This window comes from Schistocerca serialis, chromosome 7 (genome assembly GCF_023864345.2).
Source record: "Schistocerca serialis cubense isolate TAMUIC-IGC-003099 chromosome 7, iqSchSeri2.2, whole genome shotgun sequence".
In the NCBI taxonomy this organism is placed as follows: Eukaryota; Metazoa; Arthropoda; class Insecta; order Orthoptera; family Acrididae; genus Schistocerca; species Schistocerca serialis.
The window spans coordinates 319,181,080-319,205,025 of NC_064644.1; the positions used below are offsets into that span (position 1 = coordinate 319,181,080).

At 40.8% G+C, this 23,946-nt stretch overlaps 2 protein-coding genes across 2 annotated transcripts in view; both read right to left on the reverse strand.

The window, feature by feature from the left end:
- Positions 1 to 2,719, reverse strand: part of LOC126413039 (uncharacterized) — a 136,569-nt gene extending 133,850 nt beyond the window's left edge. The window contains exon 1 of the mRNA XM_050082934.1: positions 2,653 to 2,719. Coding sequence (XP_049938891.1) covers positions 2,653 to 2,719 — 67 coding nt within the window. The remainder of the gene's footprint in view (positions 1 to 2,652) is intronic.
- LOC126413040 (translation initiation factor IF-2-like) overlaps positions 1 to 23,946 on the reverse strand; it is a 254,813-nt gene that overhangs the window by 7,042 nt on the left and 223,825 nt on the right. The window contains exon 3 of the mRNA XM_050082935.1: positions 2,653 to 2,805. Coding sequence (XP_049938892.1) covers positions 2,727 to 2,805 — 79 coding nt within the window. The 3' untranslated portion in view covers positions 2,653 to 2,726. The remainder of the gene's footprint in view (positions 1 to 2,652; positions 2,806 to 23,946) is intronic.

Genomic DNA, 23,946 nt, shown 5'->3' on the forward strand with positions numbered 1-23,946 from the left:
GAAATCGTTTCTGAAAGTATTAGTATGGAGTGTAGCCATGTATGGAAGTGAAACGTGGACGATAATTAGTTTGGACAAGAAGAGAATAGAAGCTTTTGAAATGTGGTGCTACAGAAGAATGCTTAAGATTAGATGGGTAGATCACATAACTAATGAGGAGGTATTAAATACGATTGGGGAGAAGAGAAATTTGTGGCACAACTTGACTAGAACAAGGGATCGGTTGGTAGGACATGTTCTGAGGCATCAGGGGATCACCAATTTAATATTGGAGGGCAGCGTGGAGGGTGAAAATCGTAGAGGGAGACCAAGATATGAACACACTAAGCAGATTCAGAAGGATGTAGGTTGCAGTAGTTACTGGGAGATGAAGAAGCTTGCACAGGATAGAGTAGCATGGAGAGCCGCAGCAAGCCAGTCTCAGGACTAATGACCACAACAACAACAACAACAACAACATTGTGCACCCATCTTTGTGCTGTAGACAACCATAGTGTCGAGTAATGTAAGTAATTTTTCCTTCAGGCATTGTAGTTCTGTACATCAGTGTTCTTTTCAACTGCAGCAGATTATTTAGAGCAACCTTCATGTGGGAATAAATATACAGTGAAGCAGTAGTCATAAAGCCTAGCTTCTTAAACGGATGTCTAGAAAATGATCTTGTGTGGGCATCACATACTACTTTTACACTAGGTTTTTGAACATTGGGGAGTTTCTATCGTAAAGTGAGCTACTCCAAAACCTTAATCAATAAGATATTATTGAATGAAAGTAATGGAAGTATGTCATATTAGTGATTTGTCACTGGCCAAGATTTTCAATGATTCTAAGTACAAATGTGACTGAACCAAGGTATTTTCTGAGTTCCAAAACTGCATTTTTCCGATCGAAGTTCTCATCAGTATGGGCACCTGAGAATTTAGAAGTTTCCACAGTATTTATTATTTTGTCATTGTATGTTCCACATAACAGTAGTGCAGTACACCAAGAAGTGCAGAATGAATAGTTTCTGTCTTTTTAAAATTGAGGGTGAGACCGTTCGTAGGAAATCAGTAAATGATACTTTTAAGAATGATATTTACCATTTATTCTGTAGCTATATGGATGCCTGGATTGACTATAGCCTAGTGTCATCTGCACAACACAGTTATTCTGCTTGTTGTGTATTAGAGTTTGTTTACATGTATGAGGAACAACAGTGGTCCTAACACTGAGCCTTGGGGCAACCCATACGCGATTTCTCCCCAATCAGAACAATATCACCGACCTATACTGATTAAATTACTAACTACAGCTTTCAGAATTTCTTTTCTACATACATTATTCTTCGTCTGGCTATACTATCAGACACATAGAATTTAAATTTCCCTGTGATTCACTCAGTCAAATGCTTCAGATGGGTGGGAGGAAATGTCAACCGGCTCTATTTTATTTTTTAATGCCTGAGAACTTGGTAAGTTAACACCTAAATGGCATTCTCAGAAGAGTAACAGTTTTAGTATCTAAACTGTGGATGGCTGTGATATTATTGTTGTTCAGGTGGGACACTACACTAGATTGTATCAACTTCTCAAACATTTTGTATTCTACTTCTTCACTTCATATATTACGTAAATGGCCTTTTAAAGTACCTGTCTCTTGCACGATCTTCCTAAATTTCTTCTTCCAGAGCATTTATAATTTAGAGTCTTTATGTGGAAACTTTTTTCAGTGAGGTGATCTATAGTTCCATTCTCTCTTTTTTTCTCTATAATTTCTTTTAGCTTATGTATTCCTAAAACTTCCCTTACAGCTGCATTTCTTTTTCGATCTTGCCTAGTACATCCTTCCACTCATCTTGTCCGCAGCTCGTGGTCGTGCGGTAGCGTTCTCGCTTCCCACGCCCAGGTTCCCGGGTTCGATTCCCGGCGGGGTCAGGGATTTTCTCTGCCTCGTGATGACTGGGTGTTGTGTGCTGTCCTTAGGTTAGTTAGGTTTAAGTAGTTCTAAGTTCTAGGGGACTGATGACCATAAATATTAAATCCCACAGTACACAGAGCCATTTGAACCACTCATCTTAGAAATCTCGAATTTTGGGCCTTTATTCTACTTTCTTGACGTTATGTTGTTGCCCATGCTTCACTTCCATAATTAGGGGATGGTACTGCTATTGTTTTGTAAAACTTCAGCTGGATTTCTTTCTTGACTTTAATCTGCAAACTTTTTACTATGCTTCCATATATGGAAGTAAATTTATTTAATCTTTGGTCGACTTCATGGTTATATTCGTAAGTAATCCTAGACAAGTAAGATGTTTTACTTGCTGCAAAGTTTTTATTGTTCAAGGCTATTCTTCATCTTACTGTTTATCTGTCCTAAAAACTTTTTAGTATACTTGTGTTTAACAATTTTTACTCCCTTTTGAAGGCCCTTGCTATCCAGTAGTCTTCTATTGATGTAAAGGTGCACAAGCTGTCATCCTAACTACAATTTGCAGACAAACTTTGTTTGTCATGAAACATTTATATTATTATTTATTTATTTTTTATTTTATTATGGCGCATACTGAGAGTCACGCAGCTGTAATTTTAATGATCAGCAGTGAATTTTTTTGAGTGAGACATTGGGCTAAGATACACCTGCGGAGCACTTTGCGCTAACGCACAGCCGCACCTGGAGTGAGGGATAGGACGACGTGAGCGGCCATGGCGATGAGACAGCAGCGGCAGGCCGCTCTCATGGTGAGGCTAGCCGGGCCGAGGCGGGCGCGGGCGCATCCTCCAGCCCGGCCGCATCTGCGCCCGCGGGCCGCCGCCGCTCCGCGCCCTGCAACACACGCACCACACGCGCGCCTCAGCTCTCACTGTGCGTCAGCAGAGTCACAGCAGACTGGAAGCTAATGCTCAGCTCTGGCCACCAGTATCCTCACCAACGATATACAATTACAAAGACATGAATTAGAGAGAGTGTGTCGGAGAGAGAGCACTCCTGATGACGCGCTCACTAGGTTAGCCTGGTATATTAGGCTCGATGCACACGAGTAGTTTAGTATCGCGAGTTCCCAGAGTCATTTTGTCGCGCTATCCAGCAGTGCATGTGAAACAATCGAGCCGTGTACACTACTTCAGTGACGTTGACATCTCGCCGCGAGGAATGGAATGAGGCACAGAAGACGCGTCTGAAACGCCAGCAATAGCTGCCGTCAGCGTGTTGCGAATGCACCCGCTTTGGACACAGAGTTGGTCGCTGAAGGGGTGAATAAATACCCTGAAATACGGGATACGTCTCACAAGGGGTATGATGAGATTAAGAAGAGAGTTCTATCGTTTCAAGTGAGTGTAAAGTTTTGTGAGGGTCTTACTGTGAAAGAGAATCACGAGGGAAGTGATATGTGCAAACAGCATAGGTGTTAACCCACCGCTGGCCACGTTGGAAAAGTTACGTGACTCGGCATATTTCACTGGAGCACTTTATTTATTGATGCGTTCTGTAGTCATTTTTTTGTCGTAACATCCAATTGTTATGTTCCATACTGATTTTATTATTAATGGGTCGTATACATCTAATGAGAATTTGTTTCTTAAGTTGTGTGCGAGAAAAATCAGCATTATATATTTTGCAACATTTTGTTTTAAACTGCTTTTTGTTACAGTAAGCGTGTTTATTTTTTTACAACTTACATGCTGTTGCTAGTTTTAATTATTAAACGCTTCTGGGACATACCGTTTAATTTCATGTTTCTGAATACAACAGAAATATTTCTTTTATTTCTCAGTTTTTGTTATTTCTACAGTTATGGTAAAAAAAGGAAAATGAAATACTTATTCTAGTTTTATTGAGCCTAGGAATGATCAAATCAGCACAATACATCTACTCATCTTCATAACATTCTAAGTACATCATAATCTGTCCGAAGTGGCAACTGCATACCACTTTTCCACAGTTGTTACAAATACTTGTTATTTTTTTTTTGTGTTTTGTTGGTGGGTTAGTGATTCACAGGTGCACCGTGTTCTTTAGGCTCCTAGTCCAATTTTTACTCCCTTTTGAAGGCAACTCCTATCCAGTAGGCTTCTATTGATGTAACGATGCGGCCTTTTCTAATTTGCAGACAAACTTTGTTTGTGATGAAACATTTTTATTACTATTTATTTACTTTTTTATTTTATTATTTATTTATTACTTAAGTTAAGACTTGCTGCCGGTTATTATATAGCAGGCCGTACATTGTGTGATTTCACATGTTCCTTCATACAAATTCTTTTTTATTACTAGTATATTTCTTTAATTTTTTGTTGCAAATTTTGCAAAAAAAGTAAAAAGCATAGAAGCAATTTTGTTTAAATTTGTTGCAAGCTTAGGTAAGGATAGTAATCACATAAATTATAGGTTGTGGATGTATTTTAATTTAAATGTTTGTTTAATGGAAGAAACAAGAGATGGATTTGGCTTAGCTATGATGTGAAAGTTATTCCCTTTATACCTTCTGCGTTCATGGTTATGTCTCTCAAAGATTTGTTGTGTTGACAGAGGTAATATTTAATTTAATATATTGATTAGTTATTGACGGAGTGAGTTAGTGAGTTATTGACGGAACATAGGACTAAGGTTTTGAAATGAATGTCAGTCGATAAAGTGGTAATGAGTAAAGCATTTGCTTCTTGGTATCGTTTTCAAAGACGTTTTTGAGCGGTGAAACAACTTACGACATGTGTACACCCCATTTCAGAGTGGATCAGGAGTGTGTGAAATAAGCCATTAAGGATTCCAATATAGATCTAAAAGAAAAACACGGAAAAATCTTGGCTCTAATGAAGAACATGTTCCACTACCAAGGAACAGCTGACACATATCTTCATTATCCATCAGAGTGGGTGATGTGAAGATGAGAACGCTCCTGCTTATATTAATGAGAATAAATAAAACTACCCTCAGGCTGAAGGTGTAATGTTACAAGTTAACTGCATGATCGATTTCGAAACTTCACTTCACATATCCAGATGTAATATAGTATGCTTCTAAGCTACGGTAACGTGTTAAATTTCTCGGAGCACAGTAGGTTTCCAACCGAAATACTGGTAATCATATTCTACATCGGTAGCACCAAGCTACCATGTTCAAATGTGTGTGAGTTCCTAAGAGACCAAACTGCTGAGGTCATCGGCCCCTAGACTTACACACAACTTAAAATAACTTGTGCTAAGAACAACACACACACCCATGTCAGAGGGAGGACTCGAACCACTGGCGGGAGGGGCCGCGCAATCCGTGGCATGGCGCCTCAAACCGTGCGGTCGCTATGTGCGGCTTACAAAGACGAGCAAGGGAAAAACGCCTACAGTGAATCTATCAGTAGTTTGCCATACTTCAGCCTGCGCAGAGTGGGAGAAATTGTTACATTTGCAACTCGCTGGACATTTTCTGTAAACATTATCGCTTCAGAGACTACTTGTATTGTTCATCATGGGTAACCAGCTGGTTAGTACTTGCCAGTGCAACTTCGTACTGGTTTCCTACATGACGTCATGACGTATTATATTGCAGTTACCTAACATTACCGGTGTAATACTACGATTCTGGTTAATTGTCCAGTTATTGCAGTGACCACAATTATGTTGACGCAAGGTACGCATCATCTCCGATGAAGCACTTGTAATTATCTCTTGTCACATCGCAGGATCTGCAGAGGCTGCAGCGGCAGGAGTCGTATCAGTGAATTGGCCGACGCCGCGCAGCAAAATCAGTTGCATTTCACTGGTGGACAGTAGCCGTGAAATACATGCTGGGTGGTGATAATTAACGTTACAGTTTCAAAAAAAATGTTAAAATGAAAAAAAAGAAGAACCGCTGCTCGTAGTGACGTCAAATTAGAGCGGAATATTATCAAGAAGGGGAAAACTTCAAGGAAACTAAAACATTAACGCAAATGTTGCCCCTAGATGGCACTGTAAACGTCATTTTGTAATTGGGTTTGTTACAAATGACAGATGAGTGGCAAAACGACGGCTATGGTGTGAGTTGTACATGAAAGATCAGTACTGTGCAATATGCGTGACCGCACAAGTTTAACATTCAACAGCTGTGGCACTGTACCACATCTGACGGGAAAAATCATTTTTTGTTGTTCTGAGGAAAAAAACGCAAGGAAAGCAACGATCAAATCGGATTTTAACTGTCGTGAGACTGTCGCAAGACATAACCAGTAGGTTGACCACCTCCTTGGCTGAACTTAATATCGAGAAAAAGCATGTTCCTCAACACGTAGTAGTGTCACGGGAGCAATGTTCAAAATGCGTTACGCAATATGTGCCTTCAGTTCAACTACGTTTGTAATTGGAGCACTGAACACAGCATGTTTCAGATAACCGTAAAGCGTGAAGATCAGCTGGTGTCGACCGCCAGGCTATAGGGAAATGAAGGCTCATAAGTGAATAATTTTCAAACTGCCTCTGCAGTGGCTGTGCAATCTGCGGAGAAGCGCCATCTTGCATAAAAATGATCCTACTCACATTTCTGAGCTGTTCAATGCGTGGAATGACGTTGATGCACAAAAGACTCTCATAGCGTTTGCTAGTAACGGCACAGGAAAGCAGACCTGCAGCACTCATCTCCTCCTAAAAGTATGGCCCTCCGATAGACACTACCGTCAACCTGCACGAAACTGTTTCTTTCGCAGAATGAGTGTTGTCCGTTGAAGTGCCAGCAGATTTTTTGTTGCCTATATTCTGCAATTCTGTGTACTGACGTTTCCTTCGAGATGGGAATGAGCTTCGTTGCGTCCACCGCATGTTCAATGGCTATTCCACGTGAGCAAGAAATTCTACAGTCAACATTTGCCTTATGGCAAATCACCAAGTGGCGACTCCTAAACATAGGTGATTTTGCATGGATAACAATGCATGATGTTTTGTAGAAGTTTATGCACTATGCTCACAGGCTTGTCCAAAGTAAGGGCAATTCGCCGCGCACTGCTTGTCTTCACAGGACCCTCGACCCCTCCTGCAGTGCAGTGGCCACATTTTCGATTAATGTAGGATCAATTGCTTTCGTTATCATTTTCTCCAGATTCTTGGCAAGCATCGGACGAATGCCTTTTGGCGTATCCTTAAGGGTCCGGAATTTCTGCACAGCTATTGTTGTATAGTCAACAGTTTCGTAAAACAACTTTAGCAGCAGCTTGTGACACTGCTTCGAGAAAGTCATACCGAACGTCTCAGACGTAAACTGAGGAACAGCCGGACACCCAACGTCATTTATTTTGCATATTCTTCCGCTGACAGCGGCATCTAGCGGTTAAATTTTCGTTAAATGTATTTCTTTCCATAACGTTTCCCCTTCCTTCGACAATATTCCGTCCTTATTTGACGTCATTTTAAAGATACCCTTTCTTTTACTCTCTCTCTCTCTCTTTTTTTTGTTTTGTTTTTACAGCATTTGGAAACTGGTACTTTAATTACATCACACAGTACACGATCAGTCAAAATATTGTTACACAGCCCACCGAGACGTTGGATGCCGCCTTATTGCGTTGTGGATACGTGACGCGGTAAAGAAAAAATGTAAGCAGAGGAGGCACGAACGGGGAATCACCCTAGCTAGAAGACGGGCTGCAAATGGGGAAATATATTGAGGTAAACGACTTCGACAGATTGACACTGCACAGGGCCTGTGAAAGAGTATCTCGAAAACGGCGAAGCTGGTGGAATTTTCACGTGCTACTGTTGTGAGCATCTACGGAAAGAGGTAGCATAGTGAAACTACCACTAGGCGCTAAATGGTAGGAAGTCTACGACTCTTCACAGAATGTGGCGTTTGGAGGCTTGTCTGCTCTGTTGAGTAGGATAGATGGTGATCTGTGGCATCTCTGCCGAAAGAGTACAATGCTGGTGCACGCACAAGTGTTGCGGAGCGCACCGTTCATCGTACGTTGTTGAGCATAGAGCCCCGGGGCAAACCACCGCCCTTATGGGTTTACATGTTGGCCTAACGACATTGTCAGTTACGATTGCATCGGAATTCCACCGTCGATCAAAGGAAATATGTCGACTCATCGCTATTTTGCTGCAATACGTTGTCTACCCAAAAGAAGCCATCGAGATGAAGGGCGGTTCGAAACGTGCAGCGCACCATGGACGCAGCCTGGTGGCGGTTGTACTATGCTGTGGGAGACATTCTGCTGCCCTTTCACGGGCCCTTTGGTAGTAAGCGAAGACACGCAGAAGCTTCAAACCACCTGCATCCATTCATGCTTGATGTCTTCCCCGAAGGCGATATCACCATTCATCAGTATAATTGTTCATGTGTCGGAGTCAGAACCATGCTACAGTTCTCATATGGGCATTATAGTAAACTTACGTTGATTTCTCGGCGTCCAAGTTCGCTTGATGTAAATCCTACGGCACCCCTCTGGGTCACTATCGATCGCCATCACCGCTTGCGCAGTTCAGCTGCCAGTCATTTATTCGAATGACGTGACCGGTGTGTGGGCATCTAGTGCCACATACTTCTACAAACCTACCAACAAACTGTTGGCGACCTAACACACCGAATCAGTCATATATGTCGTTCCAGAAACGGAAAAACAGGCTATGGAGCATGTGGTCATAATGTTTCTGCACATCAGTGTATATTACTCATGAACATCACGTAGCCATTGAATGCAGATGCATGTTTCCTTCTCTATCGCACATCACAGTGATAAATAAATGTAAATGTCGTGTGGCGAGGGCCTCTCATCGCGTAGACCGTTCGCCGCGTGGAAGTCTTTCGATTTGACACCACTTCGGCGACTTGCGCGTCCATGAGGATGAAATGACGATGATTAGAACAACACAACACCCAGTAACTGAGCGGAGAAAATCTCCGACACAGCCGGAAATCGATCCCCGGGCCCTTAGGAGTGACATTCTGTCGGGCTGACTTCTTAGCTAACGGGGGCGGACATCCCAGTGATTATCATCTGTTTAGCTACATTCTAATAGCATGAAACGCGTATCTCGACACGCTCGCGAGGAGATACACTTCATTAGCAAACAGGATGGGTTTTGTAAATTGAACTTCATAGGGCTTCTTATATTTCCGTGTCTCCTTCACGACTATGTACTGCTTCATCGCACACGAGCTGTGACACAAGGGTTTGATGAACATGATGCACTAATGGAAGTTAGCCCACCCCCTCCACCCTTCCACCACCCTCTACCCACCCACCCCCCTACACACACAAAAAGTTTTCTTTCCAACTCCATGTCACCTGTTAGCAACGAGGTTGTTGACAGCTGGTAGAGTATCTTGCGAGGTAGATCCAGCCACGAACAAGTTCCTTGCATTTGCGGGTGTCGACTGTGAAGTAAAGGATCGGGACCAATTCCTAGCATTTTCAGTGTCTAATTTGGTCCGTCGCTCAACGTGTCGTCACCATCATCAGGGTACGATACGGTGACATACGTGGTTAGGTACATACCTATAAATCAGGCGCAAACTCAATGTGTGCGTTGGCTAAGAGAATTCCAACTTTTGGTAGAGATTCAGTAAAGATCGGAAACTCCATTTTAGGCACGCAATTGATTTTGCAGAATACTTTTTTCTTCAGAATAAATTACCTTTATCTGGCGGACTTCTGACACTTTATCGGTTCGGAATCATATGTAACAGTATCAAAAACACAAATAGGTATCTAGCAGTCATCGTACTCACCTGAATCTGTGTAAGTGATATCAAGAGAACAGGTTATGTGCTGGATAACTACTTTACCAACAAGATACTATTGGTTTGACTTTATGGCTACTGTTTATAGTTAGCTTAGAGCTTTCTGCCAGGAATAAATTCCCCCTGCTTCTGCTACAAGACTGTCTACTTGTGGAGAGGTGCGTGGTACTTGTAAGGCCAAATTCAGTGACACGTGAAGAAAATGCGATCCTTTGAAATACATCTCGGCAGCGGTGAGCAGATGTCAGCACTGCAGGGCTGAATCTGTTATTTATTAAAAAAATTGCAATTTCTTCAATTTTGAAGAAGTAGCGACAGTAATATTTTGCTTTCGAAAAGCGGTGATATATTCGAATCCGCGCAGATAGTGCGTTGCGACTATTTACTGGTACATCACTGTGGTCAGTGTCCGAATGCGAAAGCACATAAACAAAGATCACAATCAGATAAAGATTTTTAATAACACAGACATTACAAGTAATACGCGTGTATAAGTCAGAGTATTTTAACCTGACTAATTTTAGAGCAGGTCGCCGAGAGGGAGATGCGGAGCAAATTTGACACATAGAGAAGTATGGTGGGGCAAAAGTACCCCCCCACGCAGGTTCACGTTCTACAAGCATCAGACTTGTGTTGTTCAGTTCGTAGAGATCGTAGCGAACTTAGCTCTGATTGTGATATAATGTGTCATTTTAGTGCACTACTCATGATTACATTCATATATCCAACTACTATTATTACTGTTATTAATATTATTATTAGTATTAGTAGTAATATTGCTATTAGAAATAGCACCTAGCCAGTTATTACAAAAGGCCTAGGATGAATACCAGTCATCCTTCTAGATGCTCTTTAATCGAACACATAAACAGGATGTCCATATAACTCTGACATCTGGAAGAAATATGTTTAGGCTGATGTGACAAGAAACGAGTCTGGACAATGGGTATTTAGTTAAAATCTTTTGAACGAAATGTTCCAGAATACAATATACAAAGTGCACCAGTGTTCTTTTTTAAATGGGATCATGGAATTTTTGCAACACAGTTGCAGATATGTATGAGCAGGTGCAATAATATAACTCGTTTATAAATAACGCAAAAAATTTCAAGTGTAATACATTTTTTAAAAAAAGTCTGACATTTGAATGGCACGCTGTCAGTTGTTAATCTCACTCGCGCCTCTTTACTCTCCGTACAGGTGGGACTGGTTTGAACAGCACCATTCATGCAGCTTTAAGCCGAAACACTAACATTAGTAACACCTACTTCAATGTACAGTGCTGGACACCGGATAGTGGTTCGATGCTGGACTATTTAATCATTTTTCTTTTAAGTATTATCGTGACAGTACTGCTAAACTCAAATAGTTTTTTTTCGGCGATGCCTTTCATAAGAATAAAAAATAATTTAACATACGGTACCAATTATAACATGATAATAAGATAATGTGTATCTGCTGTATGTTGTCCCTCTAGCGAAAAATAAAAGTGTGCAGGTGTGTTACAATTAAGGGGAGTTGTTGTTGTTGTTGTGGTCTTCAGTCCTGAGACTGGTTTGATGCAGCTCTTCATGCTACTCTATCCTGTGCAAGCTTTTTCATCTCCCAGTACCTACTGCAACCTACATCCTTCTGAATCTGCTTAGTGTATTCATCTCTTGGTCTCCCCCTACGATTTTTACCCTCCACGCTGCCCTCCAATACTAAATTGGTGATCCCTTGATGCCTCAGAACATGTCCTACCAACCGATCCCTTCTTCTGGTCAAGTTGTGCCACAAACTTCTCTTCTCCCCAATCCTATTCAATACTTCCTCATTAGTTATGTGATCTACCCATCTAATCTTCAGCATTCTTCTGTAGCACCACATTTCGAAAGCTTCTATTCTCTTCTTGTCCAAACTATTTATCGTCCATGTTTCACTTCCATACATGGCTACACTCCATACGAATACTTTTAGAAATGACTTCCTGACACTTAAATCAATACTGGATGTTAACAAATTTCTCTTCTTCAGAAACGCTTTCCTTGCCATTGCCAGCCTACATTTTATATCCTCTCTACTTCGACCATCATCAGTTATTTTGCTCCCCAAATAGCAAAACTCCTTTACTTCTTTAAGTGCCTCATTTCCTAATCTAATTCCCTCTGCATCACCCGACTTAATTAGACTACATTCCATTATCCTCGTTTTGCTTTTGTTGATGTTCATCTTATATCCTCCTTTCAAGACACTGTCCATTCCATTCAACTGCTCTTCCAAGTCCTTTGCTGTCTCTGACAGAATTACAATGTCATCGGCGAACCTCAAAGTTTTTATTTCTTCTCCATGAATTTTAATACCTACTCCGAATTTTTCTTTTGTTTCCTTTACTGCTTGCTCAATATACAGATTGAACAACATCGGGGACAGGCTACAACCCTGTCTTACTCCCTTCCCAACCACTGCTTCCCTTTCATGTCCCTCGACTCTTATAACTGCCATCTGGTTTCTGTACAAATTGTAAATATCCTTTCGCTCCCTGTATTTTACCCCTGCCACCTTTAGAATTTGAAAGAGAGTATTCCAGTCAACATTGTCAAAAGCTTTCTCTAAGTCTACAAATGCTAGAAACGTAGGTTTGCCTTTCCTTAATCTTTCTTCTAAGATAAGTCGTAAGGTCAGTATTGCATCACGTGTTCCAGTGTTTCTACGGAATCCAAACTGATCTTCCCCGAGGTTGGCTTCTACTAGTTTTTCCATTCGTCTGTAAAGAATTCGTGTTAGTATTTTGCAGCTGTGACTTATTAAGCTGATAGTTCGGTAATTTTCACATCTGTCAACACCTGCTTTCTTTGGGATTGGAATTATTATATTCTTCTTGAAGTCTGAGGGTATTTCGCCTGTTTCATACATCTTGCTCACCAGATGGTAGAGTTTTGTCAGGACTGGCTCTCCCACGGCCGTCAGTAGTTCCAATGGAATATTGTCTACTCCGGGTGCCTTGTTTCGACTCAGGTCTTTCAGTGCTCTGTCAAACTCTTCACGCAGTATCGTATCTCCCATTTCATCTTCATCTACATCCTCTTCCATTTCCATAATATTGTCCTCAAGTACATCGCCCTTGTATAGACCCTCTATATACTCCTTCCACCTTTCTGCTTTCCCTTCTTTGCTTAGAACTGGTTTTCCATCTGAGCTCTTGACATTCATACAAGTAGTTCTCTTATCTCCAAAGGTCTCTTTAATTTTCCTGTAGGCGGTATCTATCTTACCCCTAGTGAGATAGGCCTCTACATCCTTACATTTGTCCTCTAGCCATCCCTGCTTAGCCATTTTGCACTTCCTGTCGATCTCATTTTTGAGATGTTTGTATTCCTTTTTGCCTGTTTCACTTACTGCATTTTTATATTTTCTCCTTTCATCAATTAAATTCAATATTTCTTCTGTTACCCAAGGATTTCTACTAGCCCTCGTCTTTTTACCTACTTGATCCTCTGCTGCCTTCACTACTTCATCCCTCAAAGCTACCCATTCTTCTTCTACTGTATTTATTTCCCCCATTCCTGTCAATTGCTCCCTTATGCTCTCCCTGAATCTCTGTACAATCTCTGGTTCTTTTAGTTTATCCAGGTCCTATCCCCTTAAATTCCCACCTTTTTGCAGTTTCTTCAGTTTTAATCTACAGGTCATAACCAATAGATTGTGGTCAGAGTCCACATCTGCCCCTGGAAATGTCTTACCATTTAAAACCTGGTTCCTAAATCTCTGTCTTACCATTATATAATCTATCTGATACCTTTTAGTATCTCCAGGGTTCTTCCATGTATACAACCTTCTTGATTCTTAAACCAAGTGTTAGTTATGATTATGTTGTGCTCTGTGCAAAATTCTACCAGGCGGCTTCCTCTTTCATTTCTGTCCCCCAATCCATATTCACCGACTATGTTTCCTTCTCTCCCTTTTCCTACACTCGAATTCCAGTCACCCATGACTATTAAATTTTCGTCTCCCTTCACAATCTGAATAATTTCTTTTATTTCATCATACATTTCTTCAATTTCTTCGTCATCTGCAGAGCTAGTTGGCATATAAACTTGTACTACTGTTGTAGGTGTGGGCTTCGTATCTATCTTGGCCACAATAATGCGTTCACTATGCTGTTTGTAGTAGCTTACCCGCATTCCTATTTTCCTATTCATTATTAAACCTACTCCTGCATTACCCCTATTTGATTTTGTGTTTATAACCCTGTAGTCACCTGACCAGAAGTCTTGTTCCTCCTGCCACCGAACTTCACTAATTCCCACTCTATCTAACTTCAACCTATCCATTTCCCTTTTTAAATTTTCTAACCTACCTGCCCGATTAAGGGATCTGACATTCCACGCTCCGATCCGTAGAACGCCAGTTTTCTTTCTCCTGATAACGACATCCTCTTGAGTATTCCCCGCCCGGAGATCCGAATGGGGGACTATTTTACCTCCGGAATATTTTACCCAAGAGGACGCCATCATCATGTAATCATACAGTAAAGCTTCATGCCCTCGGGAAAAATTACGGCTGTAGTTTCCCCTTGCTTTCAGCCGTTCGCAGTACCAGCACAGCAAGGCCGTTTTGGTTATTGTTACAAGGCCAGATCAGTCAATCATCGAGACTGTTGCCCTTGCAACTACTGAAAAGGCTGCTGCCCCTCTTCAGGAACCACACTTTTGTCTGGCCTCTCAACAGATACCCCTCCGTTGTGGTTACACCTACGGTACGGCTATCTGTATCGCTGAGGCACGCAAGCCTCCCCACCAACGGCAAGGTCCGTGGTTCATGAGGGGGGGTTAGAAAGGAAAAAAAAATTTTTATCTCTTTATAAAATTTGAAATTTTCCGAATAAGATGATTACTTTTGTTGGAATGAAGATACTAAAGTCGGGGGTCAGTGATGCTGTTATTTCTTTTAATGATGGCAACATAGGTAGGGTGAACGTGCTACAGCATATGGCAATTAATTTCAGAGAACTTGAACGGATGGACCAGGTTCGCATTGATAAGCGGAGTATGAAGCACAGTCGGCCACTAAGGAGTGCAGAAAGAAGAAAAGACTTGGAAATAGATCAAAAGGATGATATACAGTATGGTGTAGGGTGCTTCTGAGTGACTAAAAATTTAAAAAAGTAAGCATATATTGAGTTACAGTCTTTTGAAACTTTAGAAGCCGTTCCGGAAAATTTACATTTTCTGTTGCATTTTTCCCTAAATCTCAGAAACCACTTCCAGTAGAGTATTCAAATTTCCAGGGAGTAATAACATACATATAATGAGTATACTGAAATAAAGAAGAACATAATGTTATGTACACAGAATTTTAACCGTATACTTAAAGAATTATATTTACGAAAGCAGTGGCTGAAATGCAACTACTGTAGTTCAGTAGACTCAGAACACACAGATTAATGTCCTGTAAAAGTTTCTTGTCAATGGCTACAGTGGTTGCTGCAATACAGGGAAGACAAGTTACTAAATTTAATATTATCGGGATAGGGCGTTCCAACTGCCCTTAACTTCATTAACATGAAACAGTATATAGAACCAATAATTGATTTAAATTTTGCTTTACAGTCAAATAGTTCCGTTAAATGTAGGACATCCTCAGTGCAAGACGCGGTTGTAGCTTTAGCACCTCTATACCTTCGCTTCAGCTATGAACATTAGTTACAGTATACTGCGAGGAGTCTCAAAGGAATATCTCGGAACGTGATTTCTACGAAACACGACGCTCCGCAATAATGAGAAAGCCAGTAGTTGCGGGACTATAACTCTCCGAGATTATGCTCCATGCTCCGTCGGGTAATAACTGGCGACTAGAATTGTCTTGTTTTCCCAACGTCTCCCCTTCCTTCTGTGCTGCAAGTAACCAACACCGAGCGTTATATTTCTATCTAAAATAGATATACATGAAGTGAAATACGATTTTACAGTTAATTTTTCTATACTGAAAAAGAAAGGAAACATTATCCGTTCGCCCAGTTTTTTTAAGCAAATTGACATTTGCTTACAAGTATTAGTACGTTTATGAAAGCATACCACAGTGCGGGGATGAAATGTATAGGAAAACGTAGCAAATACGACACATTAAGAACAGAAGAGATGAAGTAGGGGACATAACAAAAGAGGAGACGGGCGTGTGATATGCCACCCCAGCCGCCGCCAGGCTTTGATATGGTAAACTTGAAAGAACTGGCAGTGATACTCTATTTTGTTTGTCGTGTAAATGCTTCAAAATAGTACGCATACGACAATACGCGCTAACTAGTATGTTTCATAGCGCTGCGCATAAAATCTCAATTTTTCAGGGGATTGTTCCGCGATTTCTTTTGATGATGAAAATGCATATTCGAGTGTTTTAGGTAATCTTTGGGCTAGGGACTATTTGTGTACCCAGCAGAAGACTCGTCCTACTGTAACCATCCTACAATGCAGGATCGAAGTCTATGTATTATACACTTCCTCGAACTTATGCAAATGGAACAAACCGATTGCTGCTTATCGCAATAGATGTGCTCTATGGTGGGCTTCAAGAGGCTTTAACGACGCTAGTTAGGTTATGAAGCTATGTCAAGAAAACCCGAAATATTTTGTCATTGGGAACCAAAACGAAGGCGCGGTTTCTACGATGACCATGCACAGTAAATGGCTAAAATTTGTACGACGTATCTCTAAGATCGTCATCCTGAATAAACCTGAATACTTTCGTGGTATCTGTATCCGTTTCCGAGGCACAGAGGTTCAGAGTGATCCCACTTGTACACGTTAAATCTGATGTGAAGTACAAACGTAGTTTATAAACGGACGTGGTACGGAGAATTTTGTTGCAAAGTGCCTCGTAAGGGCTGTAGTGAAGTCATGTTATTATAGTGCTGAAGTAAACGCAAAATTTTTTTGCTCATAAAATGCGGTCTGAGGTGTCAAATTTTGTAGTTTTGGGTTGATTCAATTTCACATAAGCAAACCATGAAAGTACTACTGACACATAAAGTTCTTTTCGTACGAGTAACATTCCCTGTTGTAGCAGGAAAAATAATGCAACCAGCGGAAAAATGCACGTATCGGAGCACAGAAATCCTGAATAAACTCATGTTTATAATAAGATTCTGACTGAAAAGTGGACTACTGAGTACCAAATTCTGTCTTCCCGACCATATTTAAAAATGTTATCAAATCTTTGGCCATGCGAACATATCCGCACTTTTTACGCTAAAGAGAGAAGGAGAAACTAGCAGTGGGAAAGAGTCTAAATATAAGTACTGGAACATAGTAGGCAGTGGTTTTGGTATAGAAAGAGCAAAGCAGATATTATCAGTGTGAGAGAAAGAAGGAACACAGTTGCAGTGGAACATAGTTGACAGAACAGTGCTAGGAAAAGAATGAAGAAGACAGTGCCAGTGGGACAGGATAAAGGCGAGAGAGTGGAAATTGATGAGCGATGAACTGGTGAATATGAGCGATTTACAGTTAAAAAGGGCTAAGTCATTTTATTTACAAATGAGGTAATAGGTAGTTCATCACTGTAGGAGTACATAGTAACACATTTAGACCGAATGAAACAAACGTGTCAAAGTAATGCTTGACCGAAGAGTCGCATCAATACACAGTGTAACCTCCTCTGGTTGCAACGCAGGGATGCACTCTCGAACGCAGGCGATCCTAAATGTGCAGAATGGTATTCTACGATAGACTGTCGCAAGGACATTGCACTTCCGATGCATTCAGCAGTGGTTCTCGCAGGTCTTGTAGAACGAGTAAGTTCTAATCACGTCCAGTACGTGTTAATTGGTTCAAATGGTTCTGAGCACTATGGGACTCAACTGCTGAGGTCATTAGTCCCCTAGAACTTAGAACTAGTTAAACCTAACTAACCTAAGGACATCACAAACATCCATGCCCGAGGCAGGATTCGAACCTGCGACCGTAGCGGTCTTGCGGTTCCAGACTGCAGCGCCTTTAACCGCACGGCCACTTCGGCCGGCTACGTGTTAATTGGTGAGAGAACTGGTGGGATATTCGCCAGAGTAGTTTCTGTACAACAGGATGGGTCCGATGCTTTGCAGGTGGTGTATGTGGACGTGAGTTGTCCTGATGAAAAGTCACATCTCCTTCCTGTCGAGGAAATGGTAGTTGCATGTGGATAACAGCTTATGCAGTCTAGTGGCTACTTGTTACTTTAGCCTGCAGAAAAAACGAATATGACAGCAAATTGTAACTGATAGGTCCCTACATCATGAAGCCAGGGTTCGTATCGGTGTGTCATGGGTGGATGCACACTGGAGTAGGCAGCTCACAATGCCCACGCCGCACATGTGTACGTCCAGTGCACGCATATAGGAATAATCTATATCATCACTGAAGACAACAGAGTGCCATTCAATTCTCCAGCCAACCAGAGTAGGCATGATTATATGGACAGAGGCATAAGCAGTCGTAAACCTGCTTCAAGCCGACGGCTTCCAGTGATCTCTGATCACGTAGCAGGTGCATCATGTGCCACTGTATGGCACCTAACGATGTTCAATCGGCCACCGCTGCTCGCGCAATCCTCGATCTTGACGTGTGTCTGTACTACGAGGACATCCAGAAGAAGGTCTTTAGGTTTGGGAATGTCCACAGACCAATGTTGAAAGCAACGACACAATACAGTGTGAGTAACATGTGCTGCAATACTTCGACACGTCCTCCCTGCGACCCCGTTCATATGGCTTAAGCTGTTCAAAATCGAGTACCTACTCGGTGGTGGGGCATGATTGTACCATAGAAAGACTGTTCCAAAAACTGTGCATTTCTAAGCTCAACACAGTTTCTGCCGGCTGAGTCAAATGGAAATGAGCGTATGGCATTGTGGGCCGGCAGTCCCCCATTAGGGGTAGTTCGGCCGCCAAGGGCAGGTACTTATTGCATTCGACGCCAGATTGGGCAACTTGCGCATCGGAGAGGGGGTTGAAATGATGATGAGGGCAACACAACACCCAGTCCCCGAGTGGAGAAAATCTCCCGCCCCTTCCGGGAATCGAACCCGAACCTCTTGGCGCGGGGGGTAAACACGCAGTGTGCACAGACAGACCTCCTGAGCGCTATGTGATTGTCGATGACAGTGACAAATGAATAACTTTACAACGCTTGAGTATACACATGTAATATCCCAATGCAAATGAATGCTGTCCCTGAGGGTGTTGCTTTCCTTTACCGGCAGTGTATTGTAAACGAATAATATCCAATGAGTGGCCGTTCCTGATAATATAAACATATACTTTAAATACTGATTCGTTTGTTTGCAATGCTATCTTACGTGGCAGCTGTCACAATCAATTATTATTGGTTTCTTTCCGTCTTAAGCCCACTGGCATCAAAGAGTATTTTTACGGTAGACGTGTTTCGCTTGTTTATGAATTATCTTCTGTGGTCATTCTGGAACTATGGATGTATAATTTATCTGTACTTATTGATCTTTATAGATGAAAGACAGTATTTTCTTCTAAAGATGACATACTTATGTAACGAAATAATAAGCAACCAGTTGCATTAAACAAATCGATTTATTTGCTAGTTTCGCGAAGTTATTACCGTTCTTCAAAAGGTTATACCTATCGCATTATTTACAAAGGTCAACAATAAGAGGCATGCAGCAAGATACTGCAGTCCTAAAAAAAATACAGGAGCAATAAGTAATACACTACTGAATCCATTAATAAAGTAAGAGCTTGTATATGTTTACACGTGGTTCATAGTGAGTGTACCAAAATAGTACACACTATAAACCACATGTAAGCATCTACGAGCTCTTATTTTGTAATTGGATCCAGTAGTGTATTACTTATTGCTCCTGAATTGTCTAGGACCATATCATTTTTCGGCGTGCTTCTTATTGTTGACATTCACAAACAATGCGATAGATATAACATTCTGAAGAAGGGTACCAGCTGCGTGAAGCCGGTAACTAAATTAAATTTATTTTATGCAGCTGGTGGCTTATTATTTCTTTACATATAACCATAGTTGCTGAGGAGGGTTAAAATATTAAATTTAATTAAGATGTTTCTGCCTCTTGTTTAGATCTTCAACAAACTTCTGTTCTCTCCTTCGTAATTATCGGAAGATGACATCAAAAGAAACTCACTTTCACATTCGCTCTTGATAATTTTTCGTCTTTTTTGAAGCCGTTTTTTGTTCCTCTGCGTCGGCGTTATTTCTGCTTCATCACACTTTGTAAACGTTTTACGTGGGGGAGGACCCATTCTCGTAATGTTGTAGAGAAGTACAATGGTGTTACTGCTGGAGTCATGGTCCAGGTAGCCAGCGGATATGACTTCAAGTCACTGCCAACATTGATATAATGATCTATGACGGCTCAAAAGTATGTCACTGAAATCCTGCGTACTCATGTGTTAACTCTCTAACGGAAGTATCGTGGTGCCATTTTTCAACAGGAAATTGCCACCCATACCTGGCGTGTGTCCCTATGAGCTACGCGTTGCATTGAGGTACTCCGACGGCCAGCAAGATGCCCAGGAGGGTCATCGATAGAAAAAGTGTGGTAGCAGCTCAGACGTCATCTTTGTCCCAATGCCAGTATCCGGTATGTCAAGGACTAGTCACAACTGTTGTAGGCCAGCTTGTCTCAGGAGTGAATGCTACAGCCTTATGAAAGCCTCTTCGACCTAAACAGTGCATGCGTCCGGACTATGCGGTGTTTAACGTCATACTACGTAGTTAATGACCTCATACCGCCAGACTCATTGTAAATTTGACTGATTCACCCCACAAACATTCTCGTAAACTATGGAAAGTCATCATGTTCTCCCAACCTGTTTTATTAAGGTTTTATGAACGTTCCATTTGGAAGTCTGTCTTTAAAATTTGACGTATTCTATTAACATTTCTCTGCTTCCAGCTTTCCAGTTAACCTGAAACCACGTGAACGTCTATGAAACTGACCAGTGCTGTATTATGCATCCACATGACATGGATCAGACAACGGCACCGTAATAACGAACAAATTCTTTACATTTCTTGAATCATGTTATTGGCAATCCATATAAGTATTTTCAGATCTGCAGATCACACAGTGCTGTGCATTTCAGAATAAATTATTGTATCTGCCCCAGTAAATGGTTTGAAGTTGACAATCACATTTCAGATTCTCAGCCTGGATTATAGGATCTGTCTCAAACATTAAGGAGTCTCCATGTGTCAGTACATTAAGTAGCTCAAAGTATTTGTAACTCTCTCATATCCTTCATTCCTCAAAGACTTAACGAATGAGAGGTCTTGGACTACCTATTAAAAACAAACGATACATCTGTTATTTTATACTATGTGACCTACATTTTTTATTGAAAAAAGAAATCTGTGAATTCCAGATGCCTCAAGCAATAAATGTTCTGAAAACTGAGCATTCGCGACCATTACCTAAAGAGGAAGAAGTATGTAATACATTGTCAGTTCCTCATTTTTATTAGTTATTCACCATTGCTCCATAATGAAAGGTTATAAATCCTATGAAGATTATTTCTTCATGTTTATTTTGTAAACATGTTTCCACATGTCTTTCAACGCTCATTGTTACTTCATCTCTACAAAATCATGTCAATAAAAGAAGAGTTCGTTTTTCCAGCCTGTACTTTTATATTTACCAAACACGCAAAAGAGGCATTTGATATATGACGACAAATGCAGCAACCAGCTGTTTGGTTTTTAATTACTTCTTGTCGAACATTTATCAGGTCTGACGAATCTTCGTCAAACAAACGTATTAAATATTCATATTTCAACCATGACGTACCATTTTCTGATAAAACTCTACGAATGTAAAGGAATGGTTTTTTAAACTGTGTACATGTCAATGGAAAACTCTCCGGTTTCTCTTTGGTGAGCAGTGTTGACATATCTCGAGGTTTTGAAAAGTGTCATGTATCCATCTGACTAACTCTGTAGATACCGTTCTCAAATGGAGCTCCTCCACGCTCGCACTAGTATTGTGCCATGGACTCTGAGTAGCTGTACTTTAATTATAATGATGAAGAAGAATATTCCGACTGTAGACTAGAAGATCATGAGTGTGTGACACTCGTCGGCATGTCACAGTATCCCAGCACAGGCACCAATCAGTAAAAGCGATAGAACTTCATCATTCCTTATCCACATTTCACGAATGTTTCTAGATGTTGTATGAAACAGGAATAGGAAGATTAAAGTTTAATGTCTCGTGGGTGATGAGATCTTCAGAGACGGAGCTCAAGCTAAGAATGGAGGAAGGATGGTGAATAAGGTCGGCCATGTCTTTTGAAAGAAATTATCCTGGTGATTGTCTTAAGGGATTTAAAGATGTCTCAGAAAACCTAAATCCGGATAACTGGACCGATATTTCAGCTTCCATATAATGTGAAAGAAGAATCGACGTAACTCCTGAATGTTAATTATAGATTTTCCTCCTCTCTGTAAAACAACCACAGTGTGCAGGCTAAATGTTCATTATATATTGCAGTATGTATACTGTATATAGTTACATGAATGTTATTTGTGGTCTCTTATTAATACAGTTGCTTTTGCTCTTTGCAACAAATGCACTTATAAATTTCTCTTATCATTAATACAGATTTAATTCATTAAAACAAAGATGCGTTTCATGACCACAAATAACAAAAGGTAACGATTGCACTCGCTTTTAACTGAAGACTAAGAAACAATCTCATTTTTACATTTTGATAAATGAGTGAATTTTGCGTTTCTGCTGAAGGCTACCACGCACCCGTAACAGTTTCTCAGGTTATTTTATAAACATTTCACGAAATAGGAATTTATTCAGAAATTGAAGTGGCTGTCGTAGGAATGGTATGCGTATTAACTAATACGAGAAACTGCATCAAGGACCCTGGAACCTCTATGTAGGAACGATAAATGCAAAACGAGAAACCACCGTCTCTTATTTTGATTCCCTCTTAACAGGTCTATATCTTAAAAAGTTGCCTTTCATGTTGGAAAGAAGTTCTTTCTCTTTGACTATAATTGCGAAGAAAGAATAACGCGACGCGGTAATCACAGAATATTATTTCAAGCAAGAGATAAAAGTAAACTGTTTCTGCCCCTTGAGGTAGTGTCGCCTCGCAACATTACCTAAAAGGGAATATAAGAAGAAAGTTTAAGGAAAGTGTCCGTCAAAATTCCTTAGATCTCTCCTAATAAGATAACATGAGTCGGTACTGCCTTTAAGGAAAGTAATTACCTACTCTGGCGGAAACGTTGTCCACTTACTATAAGTTGTGGAGAAAACTGTGTCGTTATAACAAAATACACGCAAAATGTGACATCAAAAAAGTGAACGATATTGTTTTGTATCTCACAGTAGCAGTACTAAGTCAATCACCTCCAGTCCATTAACTTCCACGATATGGATTTGGTGATTTCCTTTATTGTGTGCATTATTTCATTATCTGTATGTTGGTAAAAATGGCAACTATTTCACAATGTTGCAGAGGACTACCTGTGAGTAGGTTGATTGTGAGTATCTTGTTAAACATGTGAGGTGTGGTATCTATTTTGTGTTTAAATGTATGTTTTATGAAGTTTACAATATGTGTTTGTTTTCGAAAATCGTTAGCCACGTAGGAGGATACACGGTTTGCTGCATCCGTTCCTACTTTGTTTTCTAAACTTTTTTTGGTGAAGTAGGGGGGGGGGGGGAGGGGATCATCACTTTTAGTCTTACAAATAGTTTTTAGTTTTCCATGAGGAAGTCTCTAACTTTCGTTACCGATTAGCACTCACGGTATCTTCCATGTGAATTGGTTACTTCCTCTCATTTACCTTCCTGATTGCAATTTGTTACTGGAGCGACTTGAGTGTTATTGAAATTAAAGAAACTTTCTATGGTCGTAACACCGTGAATACTGATGACGAATAAATTCTTTGGTATGGCAGAAATTACTCCAAATTGGTAGATGATGTATCGGACTGTTTGTATACTGATAAAATGTATTGGAGGAAGAGTTTCCGTCCGATGTACCACACTTGATAGCGACACATGTCTGCAGTTTACAAATGTCAATGGAAGCGTAAGATATAATGTTGATATTCGTATGAATTAAAAGCGTGGAAGGAAAGACGCTAGCCACAGACACAGCCACCTACTTGTGAAGCAACTGATCAGCGGAAAGGCAGTCTGGCGGCTGCTATAAAAGGAAAGACAGTTGTTGAATTGTAAACAGTCCTTACGGGATTGCCCCTGGATGACTTGCAAATT